The following is a 15,248-nucleotide window of genomic DNA, read 5'->3' as shown; positions in this document are numbered from 1 at the left end:
TTGAGAAGATAGGAAACCATTTACCTTTAAACCATTCTAAGAATATTTTTAAAATAAATTCAGGACTATTGTACAGCAACTCCAATTCCATATATGCATGTGTAGAAATGCTACATAATACAAACTGAATAACTCTATTTTTAAACCTACTTATATCTTAGTTTGAGAGTTAAGAAAGGGCTTAGAGAGACTAATAGCACCCTCAGTCTGGTAACTGGCTTTTCTGTAGCAGGTGTATTTTGTTCTTCCTTTCTTCCATCTTCTGGTCCCAAAGACTAATCCATCTATGTTGGTTAGTGGCTAGTGGTTGTCTCTTGGCACTCTTCATCTTCTGGTTTTTAGCATGCTCTGTTCAGAGTGGCTTTGGCCGCTCTGGAACCAATGACCTTTTAGCAATAAATGTACTATCCAGCCAAAGATTACCAGCCAAACTAATAATGCATCTTTAACTCTGATTTGGTCTCTACTCATCTTTAGTTGCTGGCTATTTTCCACCCTTTTGTTTAAGTTATTTTTATAAAGTTTGATAATTTTTCCCCCCTTGATGTCACATCAATGCAGTGGCGCTCTGTCTCCGATGAGAGAAACTTTTTCCTGGGAATCTAAACTAATAGCTATTATCAGCTTCATTTTATCAGCAAAGTTGTAAAACTGGCCCTAATATAGCCTGGAATGACAAACTAGTAGAGAGACATGACAACTCCAGATCTGTAGATTTATACATATATCTTGTCTACAGTATGTTTATTTCACTAAGCTCTTTAGTGAACTTGATTAGATCTTTCCAGATAGTCTAAATATGTCACATAATACCAACAATAAGTAGGGTAGCAAAAGATTCTTTCCTGTAGCATATATTGCTAAAAGAGAATCTGACTTAATTTCTAATAAAATCAATGCTACTTAAGGAAACTACAGAAATAGAGGCAGAAAATGAATTCTCTGTCATTTCTTTATGGAAACTAATTGCCTTCCATTTAAAAGTTAAAACTTTATATCACTATTACACACTTACATTACTAAAATTGAGGAGAGGATTTATTTACAGTCAGATCACCCCATATTTAAACTTAAAGCTTAAACATGAAGAGCCAGCACCTTCCAAAGATATCTCCGTGGTCATGTGGCCAGCATGACTAAATACGGAAGGTGCACGGAACATTGTTACCTTCCCACCAAAGGTGGTTCCTATTTTTCTACTTGCATTTTTACATGCTTTTGAACTGCTAGGTTGGCAAAAGCTGAGACAAGTAATGGGAACTCACTCCGTTATGCGGCACTAGGGATTCAAACCACCGAACTGCTGTCATTTCTGATCGACAAGCTCAGCATCTTAGCCACTGAGCCACAGCGTCCCTGACACGTGCGCACGCGTGCGCGTGCATGCGCGCGCGCGCACACACACACACACACACACGCATGTATCCCAGTACAATCAGTTTAAAAATGAGAATGCAGAAACAATCTGAGGGGAAATCATGCAAGGTTCTTATACATCTCAGAAACAGAAGAAAGAATAGAAGTCATTAGCTTCTACTCAAAGGGACTATATCAAAGGGAAGGCATCCCTTTATAGTGATACTGTGTGTCATTTCCCTCCATGCTTATCTCTTCCAGAAATATATATTGATTTATGTAGTTAATATATGCATATTGCCAAAGCATAACACAGGTAGTCTGGATGGCTGAAATTAAGCAATTTTCAGTTGTCTAGTGTAGGAGCAGGAGAGAGCCACTCCTCTGGTTGGGCAGAATGAGATGCTGCCTCAAGGACCAGATGCTGGGGAAGTTCTCAGGTACAGGAAAAGATGCCACTGAAATAAGACTAAACAGCCTATTTGGTTTTTGCTTGTTGATTGGGGAAGGATGCCATCTGGTTCATTGCCTCTGACAACAAAACATCTTGAATGATGATACCTTAAGGAGATGATTCTCAACAGGCAAATGGGCAGATGTATGTATCCCATCTCCTCCTACAGCTGTTATTCTTTCTTTCGTGTCTAGAATAAGCAATTAGATGGCAAACATATTGCATGTTTCAGAACCCCCCCCCCTTTTTTTTTTTTGTTGAAGTACGTGTCGGTGTACATGTGTGTGAAAGTGAGAAAGGCAGATGTCTGGCAGTAACTTTTTATCAGTATAAAACTGGGATGTAAAAGAATTTCACTATAAAGCCTGAAATGTGGGAGAGAAATTGGTTGATTTATTTTCAACAAACCGATGACAAAATAACTTAATTTAGCATCCTACTTTAGAATTGTTAGGAGAATTCAGGCTCTGAAAAAAGAATTTCAATTTGCAATGAATACTTAGGCCATTTAACAAAAAAAAATCTTTATAATACTTTGGCCATACTGGACACCTAAGTGTTCAATATGAATCAATTAGTTTCATAGATTTAATTGAAACAAGTGAGATTACTTTTAATCCTACTTATTTCACATACTTTTTAAAGTGCTATATTTTATGACCTATTTTATATCTATATAATTTGCTCAGTGTTGAATGTTATATGTTTATAATTTGAAGGTGCTTCTGACATGAATAAAGAAGAAAGAATATGACTCAAAGTGAAAAAATGAGAGGTAAAATTACTAAAACAGAAATGTTTTAGCCAAAACAACCATTAAAAAGGCAGATAAATGAAGAACCACTTACACCAGCTCCCTTTAGAATCATGCTTAAATTACTTTGAAAGATTGGGATACATGGATTTGCAAATATGCACAGTTGCCTTAGTTTTCAGTCTTCCACAGAAGAATTGGTATAACATATAGAGGCAGATATCTGAGTACACTATTTAATTGGATAAAGAAATAGATTTACAACTGTAGTCTCATCCTGTTTATTTCTCCTTTCTTCACATACAGATGTGTTTTGTGCTGGTCAATTGTTATCAATCTATTTTCAACCAGGCACAGACTTCAGGAAAATAATTGCCCTAATTACTTTTTATGTGGAGGTCTGATTAAAAATATTTTCCAACGTATGAACTGATCAGGTGGGTCAATATTTCTCATGCAGCTCAACAAGAACAGTTCAATGTGAGTATGGAAAAAACCCAGCTACTGAAATGATTATTGATACAATATTTTGACTAACCATGCATTAATTAATGCCTTACAATTATTACAGAAGTTGGCTTTCATCCACATTCTCATTCATTGGTTGATGACTACAATGGAGTAAAAAATTACCTTGATGTATGATGTCAGAAGAAAATGGTGAGGAGGGTTCTCAAACCTCTTTAAGCTGTCTGTAACAGGCATTAAAAAGCCTGAAAGTTATACTTTTTCTTCCCAGTATCATCACCACCATTATTATTAGCAATATGCTGAGGAATCCTCTACAAATTCTTATCAGCTGTCTCCCAATGAGCCATAAATCCTGAATAGAAATTTTTAACATTAAAACCCAATATGTTTGAAGGATCCTGGGTTAGGGAAAGTGAAAGGATTCGGATCTGAAGTTTCCAGAGCTATGCTTTTTGCGATTTGTTGTGACTATTTCAGATGTTTAGAAATCCTGGAGGAAACTAATTTCCCATTTTGATAGCTCAGATTATGTAGGATACTTTTTAAGATCAGAATATTAATTACCATAAATCCAAATTGCCTAATGCCTTCCTAATGTGAGGATAATATAGCCTTATAAAATGTTATAATTCCCAAAGTTTTTTAAAAATCCAATTAGAGACATGCTTCAATGCTTCTTCAAAGCTTTCCAATTTGAATATTAACGCTCCTCTTTAAGCCTATTTATGTTAGACTAGCAGTGGAATTATTCTCCGCAGGAAAGAGTTGCACTCCATTCTTAAAAGTTCACAGCCTGAATTCAAAAGAATCTCAAAGGATGTTCATGGTACTGCTCACCTGTTAAATGGATGCTGAAGGGGCTGTGTCTAATCTTGGACCAAACAGATTTTCTGAAATGCAGAAAGTTCATTCATGGAGTTGCTGATATAGTTGATAGTTTTCAAATATATAACACGCCTACCCATTATTTCATTATAAGCCCATTCAACTCATAATTAGTAACCAGATTGATATTCTGCTTGTTCACTTGCGTCGTCTTCATTCATCAGATCAGTATAGTAACCTCCATAGCGATTGCCAATCCTTGATTATTATTATTCCTCACATTTGTCTCACTGATTCCTTGCCAATGATTATGTTCTAGTCCAGCCTTGCCAGTCTATTATGGAGTAGCTGAGGTGACATATGCTAATCTTATTTTCTCTTATAACTGCTCATTTTATTCTGCATTTTATCAATAAAGAACTCCACTCCTTCATAGGAGGGGACCTGGAGTTCTGTATCATTGGAATACTCAGGTTCTACATCCACATGGAGAAGGGCTGAAAGTGTCGCTGCAAGGTTTGCGACACACTCGAGTCCGGATTCGCCTGTTTGGGTCTTCAGGGTTCTCCCTTGGGTGGGAGAACGAGCCCCGGTCCTCACCGGGAATTTGGAGGGTCCACGCGTGGACGAAAGCCGCAATTCAAGACATCACACAAAGAGTTTTCTCGAGGGAGGCAAGCACAGATGCTCGGAGAATGTGAAAGCTACATTTCTCCTGACGTGTTCTGCACAAACCCATTTATTGCATAGTTTTACAAAGGCTGGGAGATAGGCACGTACAAGAAAAGTACACTCAGTAATTTCCCACAAATAACAAGAAAACAGTTATCAAATATTGTAACAAGCAAATAGCTATAGTTAAATGTTGCAGTTAGCCAACATCCTATGCAAGCACTTTTTAAGGTCATTTTCTCACGGCCTACTTGCGTTTCAGCTTCAGCAAAGCCTGAACCAATCTACTACTACTGTTATACACTCACATCTCCTCTGTTTTTGTTTTTTAAGAAAGGTCAGTATCCCTCTAAGGCTAGGTATTCCTTTAACGACCCACCCTCCGGTAGGCAGCGAGAAGGACCACTCACCTTATCCGGGAACTGAAGATCACTTTCTGTGTCAGAGTTTAAATCTGAAAATGTCAACAATGGTTGTTTGCAAGTATCATGTGAGGAGGGTAGCAAGTTTTGCAGTAAGTTTAAATCTTTTCGAGTAGCACTAACTTCTCGATCTATATCACCAAGACGAATGCGTAAAAAGTGAAGCAATTTTCCCATTATACAAGGGCCAATGGCACAAGCAAGAAGATTAAAATCAAGGGACCCATGAGTGCTGAAAGCAAAGTTGTAAGCCATGGGGAAAAATTAAACATTCCCTGATACCATGTGTGAAACTGGGTGAGTTCTGTCTCTCTATCTTTCAGTCGGGTATTTAATTCTGCCATAGAATCGAGTACAATGCCTGAACTGTCGGTGTAAAAACAGCATTCTTCTTTCAAAGCTACACACAAGCCCCCCTGTTTTAAAAATAACAAATCCAATCCCCTCCTGTTCTGTAAAACAACTTCAGATAAGGAGGTAAGGGAATTCTGGAGAGCAACCATAGATTGTTCAATGCGTTTGAGATCGGCATCAACTTCAACACTGAGCCTGCGAATGTTTTGGTCCGCTACAACCATTCCTGCGATGCCTGTTGCCGCTCCAGAGGCTCCTAGGCCCAGGAGAAGGGCCAACGTCATAGTAGTGACTATTTCACGTTTTGACCGTGGGAGGTATTGAGGTGTTTCCATTCGAGAAAGAAAGTCATTATCAGAAAAGACAGACATTTTAGGGAGAAGATATATTTGAATACAAAAAGCTCTTTGTTTGTGTAAGATGTCCCCACTGACACATGCAGTGGCACCGGTAGAGCAGGCCCAAATAGAGCCATTGGAGGGAATAAAAAATTGACCTTTATACCGTCGGGAGAGATCGGCTGTGGGAAGGAGGGTGTGCATAGTAGTCCATCCACCTGTGGGAAGTCCTAGTCTTGCACCAGGCAACCACATTTGGCAAAGGTGATAAGCATCAGAAGAAGCATTAATACAAAAGTGACAAAAGTTAGAGGGTACATACCCAAGACAACAACCTTGACCTTCAATTGAGGACACTGTTATAGAAGAGTTAGACCACCGACAAGTGGTATCTGTGATACTATTGGTAAAAGGTACGGCAGAACCTATGGCCTCATAAAAGGGAGGTTGGGAGGACATACACAACCAACACCTGGTGTCATTGTGAGGGAAGGCACCAGCTGCCGCGAGGGCATCGTGTGCAGAGGAGACCAAAGTCACCAATGGATTATCATTTTTAGTCAAGGGCTGTAAAAAAGGTGAACTAAGTTGCATGTTTGGGCCTACAGGTGGGGACGTTTCTTCAGTCCTGGTAAGGCGAATTGTAAAAACATTACCTGGATGGCCCCGATACCAATAGTCAGAGTTATCGTTTGACCTTCCCCCCCATTGCTTCCCTGCAAGCCATTCAGCGATTGGAAGATTTCTGCCATATGAGGTAAAGGTGACAGTCATGGGGTTAAGGCGAACACCACAACAGGCCCAATTCTCACATGAGTTCCAAGGCAAATTACTATCAGGGCCTAATACTGCTTTAATATAGTCCGAGGTATAGGGAGCAGTCCACCAAATCTTTCCAGTTGACACACATTGCCATGACTTACAATAATAGTCTAAGTAGGTTCCACATTTATCCTGGTGGGAAAGGTCCGTGGGATGTCCAGGGCAAATATACAGGCCTGGACCAGTCTTCCAAACACCTCGGGGGGAAGGATCACATTTAGTCTTGTATTTAAAGCCATGAGCGCCAACCAGCATTTCAGCAAAGTCAAAGGAAAGCACAGGGAACCAAGGCCACAGAGTTCGATTAGAAATGGAATGAAGGATGTTTCCTTGAAAGTCCAAAATAGTCCAGGTGTAGTTTACAGGACGATGCCGATTGATAGGGCGTTCCTGCAGGGCACGCCGGTGGCGGGCATGGGAGAACACAGGATAGGAGATCTCAGAAGGGTGTAGAAGAGAAACATCCATTCCAAAATCTCGTCTTAATTTCGGAAAATCTAAAGCACACCTATAGGTACCATAGTCCTGAAAAGAAATATTAAGGAGAAGAAGAGAAGTAGAACAAGGAGAAGACACAATATGGGTAATATCAGAAGAGTGGATAGTTCTTCCTTCTTTAAACCAGTACCAGTTAGCCGGATGTATTACTGGATATCGCTGTTTGCAGGTCAGTTCAGCTTTGCCTCCTAGTGGTGCAGCAACTCTGCAGTGAGGCACACGAATGTATGCGCTGAGCCGTTCAAGGAAGGTGGGAGGAGGAAAGGAAGAGTCAGAAAATTTTGAAAATGATGGGTCAGAAGAAAGATCAAAAGGATCAGAAAGAAGAGGAAGAAAGAAACAGCTGAGTGAGAGAAAAAGCCGAATCGTCTTCATCCTCGTTGACTGGAGATTCCTCCTTTTTTGATTTTTGGGGGGTCAGGTGACACGGACGGACACACCGAGCCGGAACCCAGAGGACTCGATCCTGCAATTGTACTGCAGCGTATCCTTTTCCCCAGGTGATGAGTGGAACAGGACCCTTCCAGGCAGGATCAGGTAGATGCCTATAATAGACAAGTGGACGAGAAGAGGGGAGGGGAGGGGAAGAAAAGTGTCGAGAGGCCGCAGTAGAAGCAGGAGATCCAGTCAAGTTTAGAAAATTCAAAGAATATAAACAAACATTCAACACATTCTGTAACGCCGGGAGAGATGGGGGGCTAAGGCCCTTTTTCCCCAAATGTCTGTCCAGAGCTTGCTTCAAGGTACCGTGAGTTCTTTCAACAATTCCTTGAGCTCTGCTATTAAATGGTATGCCAAATTTATGAACGATTGACCAACGGTGGCAAAATTGTGCAAAGGCAGAACTAGTGTAGGCCGGGCCGTTGTCAGTTTTCAATGTTTTTGGAGCTCCCAACGTCACAAAGGTCCGAATACTATGGTTGATAACATTTTTTGAGGCTTCCCCCCTTTGCAAGGTAGCCATAATAAAACCCGAATAGGTATCCACCGAAACATGGATATATTTCCAAGGGGCAAAGGATGAATATTGAGTCACATCCATTTGCCATGTCTCACAGGCCGAGGTACCCCTAGGGTTTACGCCCTGTGGGATAGCAGCAGCCTGGAGACTACAGGTCGGGCATTGTTGAATAATTGCAGTGGCTTCTTGATGTGTAACGCCAAACTGCTTGACAAGTGCTTTTTTGTTCTGATGAAAATAGTCATGGCTTTCCCCAGCCGTCAGAGTTAACAGACAGACTGGTGAAGCATGCTTACAGGCTTCATCTGCCATATGGTTCCCTTCAGAGAGGAAACCAGGTAAATTTTGATGACTTCTGATATGTGCCACAAACAGATGATGGGCGCGGAGGTGTAACAAATCCTGGAGCTGTAAAAAAAGCTTCATTAATGGGACAGGGGTGGAAGGAGAAATATAGGCATCATAAATGCAAGACACCAAATGAAAAACATATAAACTGTCAGTAATGATGTTAAGAGGTTGGTTCGGGAATACTGACAGAGCCAGATTAAAAGCGGACAGCTCCGCCTGCTGGGCAGAGGGCTGTAAGGAAGTTTGGCGAGTCTGCCATTGGTTAGCAGAATCTTGCCATGCACAAGCGCCCACTGATTTTGAGCCATCAGTGAACACAGTAAGAGCCTCCTTGATAGGAGAAGAAGCGACAGGGGTAGTAAAGAGAATAGGAACAGTCTTAAGGACTTGAATTCTTGGATCTGGAGGGAGATGGCAGGAGACATTGCCATTCCAGTCCTCCAGAGCACTTTGCAAAGCATCTGAAGATTGAAACAAAGATTCCCACTGGCTTAATTTAAAAGGTACATAAAGAGAACAAAAATCTATCCCCATGAGTGCTTTACAACGGCGTCTCCCTTTCTCGATGAGGAGAGCCATTTGCAGGGCTTTGGTAGTAATAGAAGCCCTAGGGGTGTGAGCCAAATGTAGCCACTCTAAAATGTAAAGTTTAGGTTTTGAGATTAAACATGTAAAAAGCAAATTTTCCATATATGTCCCCAAGTAATTAAAGGAATCGGTGTTTTGTCTGGTAAAAATATACCAGAGGGAGAGGCAAACTTGTTTTTTGTTGAAAATGCCTCTGATAAGTGGTCAAATTAGAAAGTGAAAAAATTCAATTGATTGAAAGTAAATAAACAAGGATTGGTTTTGGTTTTGCAAGGCTGGGAGGCCGAGGCATTTTTCCTCTTTTGATTTATTCAGGGCATGTTGGACCACTTGTCACAAAGGTCTGCAAGGGCAGTACAGATGTAAACAGGGCCATTGTCTGTTTTCAGTTCAATTGGGCGTCCCAACATTGCAAAGGTACAAATACAGTGGTTGATCACACCCCTTTGCGGGGTGCCATAATAAATCCTGAATAAATATCCATGGAAATATTTCCATGGGGCAAAGAAAAGGTATTGAATCATCCATATGCCAGAGTTCACAAGTCCTCACATACACAAGTCCTCACATATTCATCTTCTTCAAAAACATATCTCTGAAAAAACATATATCTACTTACTAAAATCCTTACAAAAACATATCTCTGACTGTCTGAAAAAACATTTCTCTAACTTTCTTTCACTTACTGAAATCCTTTAAAATGCACATTGATTCGGTTCCAAAATGACCTCATCAACTGCCAAGCTTCAACTGTCCTTATCAACTTGCCTATTTCCTCTCTTTTGTTTCTGCAACATCTCCAGTCCATTCAACAAAGCACATCTTTTTCAGATGCCTTTTACAACATTCTCTTCCCATCTATATACAAAGTAACCTTTTTCTGGCTCCAATATCTGATCTAAATGTCCGTGTGAAACTGATCTGGATTCTAGCAAAAATGTTACTCATTCTTTCTGACTGCATTTTGTATATTTTAGGTCATCTCTGTTAAAATTCTAAAAGGGACAGCAACCAGTGCTACTAACAAACAATTAAACAAACAGAGTGACATCTGTTAAGCATACAAAGTGCGCGCAAACATAAAAACATAAAAGAGAAAAAACACAGCTTCAAAAATCAAACAAACAATTAAGATAGTTTGAGTATACTCTGAAATATGCAGGCATCAGATATCACCCTCAGCCCTGCCTTTCTGAGACTCGCAGGGAGAGGAGAAAAAAAAAATGGTGAAAAGAACACAGCCCCCCCCTTCCTCCTGCCTTCTCACCAGAGGCAAAGAGGGGGGGGGTGAGAGGAAAGGGAAAAAATGTTTTGTTAAAACGACAGGCTCTTTTTTCCTAGGAATACAGGGAAAAAATATTTATCATTCATTCAAAAACACCTTTTTTAGCACCACACACGCTCTGTTGTTTCAGCCAAGAAACCTTACATTTCAAGCATCCAATACTGACTACATACACACCCATTCACACCTATAGTTACATTTCTTTTGCCACATTAATTTTACACACTATCATTATAGATGCAAAGAACGGTAAGTCAAAGGAAATTAAATGCACAGCGGGGGAGAATAGCAAAAGCAAAAGTCAGGAAAAGGGGAGCGAGAGTTGTATCTTTTTTCCAAGGCAACGTACAATCCATAGACACATAAATCATTTTATACTAGGGTTTTGATCCCTGATGAAAGAGAGGGCGAGATGTTACAGACACTCCCTTGTAAAATAACACTTTCCTTGAGGTTTGCTGCCTGCAAAGAGCAGCTGCTAACAAATTAGTTTTATGAGAAGATGTTCTTATGTCCTGACACACTTTAATCATATCTACCAAATGTATGTTAAAAGGTAAATCAAATTCTTTTTTGATATCACTGGCAGGACTTTCCCATTATTTTTAAAATCAGCCAATTGTTTCAGTTTATTGGTGAGTTTGCCATGATTAAGACAGAAGGCCAATTAATTCCTTGTTTTTCAAATGGGGAAGTGTTTTTCCCCCATTAGAAGAGATTTTAAGGCAGGAGGCAGTTAACTCTCACATTTCCTTTAGGTGTGAGACCCGATACTGAGAGAGTTTTCCACCTACAATCACGATTATCCAACCGTGTTTCAGGCAGGACGAAATGCACATGTTCGTAGATTCTTTTAAAACACGCAGTTCAATGTTGGTATGGACAGGGGGGCCGGGGATGCCCGGCACAAAGATAAAAGGATAGGCGACAGGGAGATCGGAGGAGTCAAGGGAAAAGGAATGAGAATGGAGAAGGGAGGAACGTGACCACCCTGGGAGGGAGAGGGGAGGCAAGAGGCAGAAGAAGGAGAAGGGGGAGGAGGGGGGTTGAGGCTTCTGATTCAAGAGAAAGTGTGGATTTGGCAGAAGCAACAAAAGCAGAAAAGGAGCCAGCCTGCGGATCCACATCGGGCAATTCAACAGGAGATTCAGAGGGAGGAGAAGCAAAGGGCTCCGCAGGGGGAGCGGAGGAAGCGACTGAAAGTTTAGGAGCCTCATAGGGAGGTGGAGACACCTTCGGAGTTACGTTCGAAGGGGAAGAGTTAGGAACGGAAGAAGAAAAGGAATTTTCAGAAGGAGGATTAGGATAGAGAGTTTCTAAAGCAAACATAACAGCCCTCCAGGTGACCAAGATGTCGGGTGGCGCTCGGGGAGCCTCATGAAGGAATTTCCCGAGACGTATCCAAGTAATTTTTTTAAGGTTACCTGCTTCTGGATAGGCGGGACATTTTTCACAGACATAGGACAGAAAGGAAGCAATAGATTTGCGAGAAAGCGGGTAGACAGTAATGCCATTAATCTTTTGGATACAATTTGCACTTTTCACAAGAGCTAAAAGCTCCTCTCGATGATGAGCAGAAGCTTTAGAGCACGGGGTGCCCATGACTTACGTGTGCACAGTGGCGCGTCCGGCCGGGTAAGGTCACAGGAGTGAAAGAGAGCACACCGCTAGACAACGATCGTGCCCATGAAGACGCCAAGACAGGACCGGACGAGCCCCCAGATGTCGCTGCAAGGTTTGCGACACACTCGAGTCCGGATTCGCCTGTTTGGGTCTTCAGGGTTCTCCCTTGGGTGGGAGAACGAGCCCCGGTCCTCACCGGGAATTTGGAGGGTCCACGCGTGGACGAAAGCCGCAATTCAAGACATCACACAAAGAGTTTTCTCGAGGGAGGCAAGCACAGATGCTCGGAGAATGTGAAAGCTACATTTCTCCTGACGTGTTCTGCACAAACCCATTTATTGCATAGTTTTACAAAGGCTGGGAGATAGGCACGTACAAGAAAAGTACACTCAGTAATTTCCCACAAATAACAAGAAAACAGTTATCAAATATTGTAACAAGCAAATAGCTATAGTTAAATGTTGCAGTTAGCCAACATCCTATGCAAGCACTTTTTAAGGTCATTTTCTCACGGCCTACTTGCGTTTCAGCTTCAGCAAAGCCTGAACCAATCTACTACTACTGTTATACACTCACATGAAAGGTGATGGAAACATACAGCAGTGGATGGATAGTTCTCCAGATCAGCAGGTTCTCGTCATCTAAGAAAGAATTATTATTCTTATTCATAATCTTTCTCCATATTCTACTAAGAGGTTTGATACTAGGATATTCAAACTCTAAAGCCCCAAAGAGCAGGAACATTGTGAATCTGCCAATGTTATCAAAGCATAAAAAAGATTACTATTGAATCAAATTCTGCTTCAGGTGATTACATGTGCATATGCAAGATTGTGCTAATGCCTTCTTCTGAGTTTTTTTTTAAAGAACTTTCAAGAGTGGTTTACAGCATGGTATATATTCTACAGCCCTAGAACTGTCCAAATCCTAACCGGATATAACCTTATTAGTAAAGATCTAAGTCATCAGTCATAGTCAGCTAGGAGCTGCTACTGGCTCAAACCACTATAATAGTTGGAGTTGAAAATAGTGTCCCAATTCTCTATTTTCAAAATTAGTAAATTGCATTGGCCATGTGTGTGGTGGGTAGATGTTGGACCATTATGATAAATAGCAGTACATGAAAAACCCAGTGCTATCAATACCAATTTTCACTAATTAGAACAATCAGAAGATCCAACTACTTAAGCCAACTCTAGATGTTCTCACCTATTTCCTTTAATTCACTTTCCCACTGAATTCAGATTTAATAGAAGCTGCATCTAGATTCCCCCCCCCTTAATATCCTTTAGCCATAAACAAATTATATAGGGGAGAGTGATACTTTCAGAGGCAAAGTTCTTATGGGATGGACTACTAGTTCCACAAAATATCTTCCTCCATAATACATAATCAGTGTCTTCAGCCCATTGGCCTGACTGAAAGAATCTGTGTTAGTCCTATTGCAACAGGTGAAGTTTGTAGACCAATGACCTCAATCTTTCTTGCTCGAGGTAGTTTTAAGATCAGTTTCTAGGCATTGCCATACCTGTGGGTGGACCTCACCTACAATTCCTTTCAGAAAACAGGTGTCTATATCAATCCCTGTAGCCTTTCATGGCAAAGCCAATATTATTGATCCTTTAGTGTTTATTCAGTTCAAAATATGACTCCTTAATCATATTAGACTTAGTCACATTAGACTTAGAATATATATATATATATACAATAATCTTTGCGAGAGGTTTATATTTATTGTTTTAGGAGATACTGTTCAGCTTATGGGGTGTATAAGAGATGCATTCATATTTTGGTCTATCACGTCCTCCCCAGGCCAAGATATGCTCTTATGCTGTAAAGTTGTGGAGAAGAATGTAAAGTGGGGGATTTTGCCAGTAGGGGAAAAAGGAAGGAAACATCTGGCAGACTGACATGTGTTCATAAATAGGTCTAACTTCCCTCTTTGCCTCAAGAATAGTGTTGAATGTTATTGCCTAAATCAATACGATGTCAACAGCAGGTTAAATGAAAAACGGATTAGGGTCCTTGTTGAATCAATCTAAGAGAAAATATAAGGGATATTAAACAAAATTTATATTTTGAGTTATTCATCCATTTAGATCATCTGTTTAGTAAAATATATAGGAATTAACTTTTATTATCATATATATGATATATATATATATATATATATATATATATATATATATATATATATATATATATATATATATATATATATATATATGATATATATGCATGTTTGTTTGTGTGTGCGTGTGTGGACAAATAATAAAAGGCAGTAAATAATTAAGCGAAACACAACACAGAAGAAAATAGTACATTTTTAGCAGTATTTATTTCATTTTATAGCAATAACTGTAGCTATAAATATACATCTACAAACAGATTCACCATTCTAGAAAGAAAAACAGCATAAAGGGGGGGAAAAACCCAAGATGGACCTGGAAAAAGAAGAGGCACTTGGATTGGAAAAAGAAGGAAAGAAAATAGAAAAAGGGGAAAAAACCTGTATTGTGGTAAAATGAGGGGGAAAGATAATTGAAAAGAAAGGAAGGAAGAAAAGAAAAGAAAAAAGAGGGTAAAATTCACCAGGCAAGCAGCCATAATGTTGAGAAGTAGTCATAACTCCCCATCGTACAGTGCCCTTGTAACTTTGAATGGTTGCTGAATGAGTGGTCAAAACCTGAAGACTACCTATATAGTCCTAAGTATTCCTAACAGTACTGTGGAAATTTGTTCTCCTCCATAGCTATCACTAATATATTTATTTTTGTATGGACAATGTTTCCAAATATGAGCTCTGAAGCTTTGAGAGAACCACCATGGAGCTTATGAATTGTTGCCAATTGGCCTGATAGAATCTCTATTGATAGATACAGGTAGGTGGTTAACATCTACTTGTTCTAAAAGAATTATTTTACATTCTTTATGGCACTTTACATATACTATGGAGGACTTGGAACAAGACTTGGCCATACTAGCTCTACCCTGTCATTCCATCCACACTGCTCCTTGATATTTATAGTTTGAGTGGGAAGTAAAGAAAAGAATATGTAGCATTACATAGGGATAGCCCACAACAAATACTCTGGTGTCCTCCAGTCTCTAGTTCTCATCAGCTGCAACCAGATCTCTAATGGCAAAGACTTATGGAACTGGTAGCACAACCTTCTGAAATGATCAGGTTGCCTACTTCTGGCATATGCGTACCTTTGCAACACATGATGGTCATTCTCATCATGCACAAATGATGCTTTCATGTGAGATGGGACAAAAGGAGTCTGACATTTAGAAGGAGATTTAAGATTGCAGAAGTCGTAAGTATTTACATTAGTGATACAAAGATACAGTGTGTCATAATCAGGGTTGCTTCTTAGCATAATGTAGTCAGAAGCAGTTCATCATTCTTTGATCTTTTCTTGTATACAATGTTAGCAAAACAATGTACATGCAACACTTAATTAGAAGGAT

At 40.0% G+C, this 15,248-nt stretch overlaps 1 protein-coding gene across 1 annotated transcript in view; it reads right to left on the bottom strand.

Moving 5' to 3' along the window:
• The window catches only part of LOC309387427 (uncharacterized protein), a gene marked incomplete at its 3' end in the record, with an annotated part of 39,015 nt that extends 26,672 nt beyond the window's left edge, over window positions 1-12,343 (bottom strand). The window contains exons 1-3 of the mRNA XM_081943904.1: window positions 11,761-12,343; window positions 6,119-7,511; window positions 4,943-5,186 (exon numbers count right to left, since the gene is read on the bottom strand). Of these exons, the coding sequence (XP_081800030.1) occupies window positions 4,943-5,186; window positions 6,119-7,341 (1,467 nt within the window). The 5' untranslated portion in view covers window positions 7,342-7,511; window positions 11,761-12,343. The remainder of the gene's footprint in view (window positions 1-4,942; window positions 5,187-6,118; window positions 7,512-11,760) is intronic.
• Between the last annotated feature and the right edge of the window lie 2,905 nt (window positions 12,344-15,248).

This window comes from Natrix helvetica (assembly GCF_964273705.1).
Source record: "Natrix helvetica genome assembly, chromosome: 2".
Taxonomy (NCBI): Eukaryota; Metazoa; Chordata; class Lepidosauria; order Squamata; family Natricidae; genus Natrix; species Natrix helvetica.
This window is presented reverse-complemented; position numbering and strand designations above follow the sequence as displayed.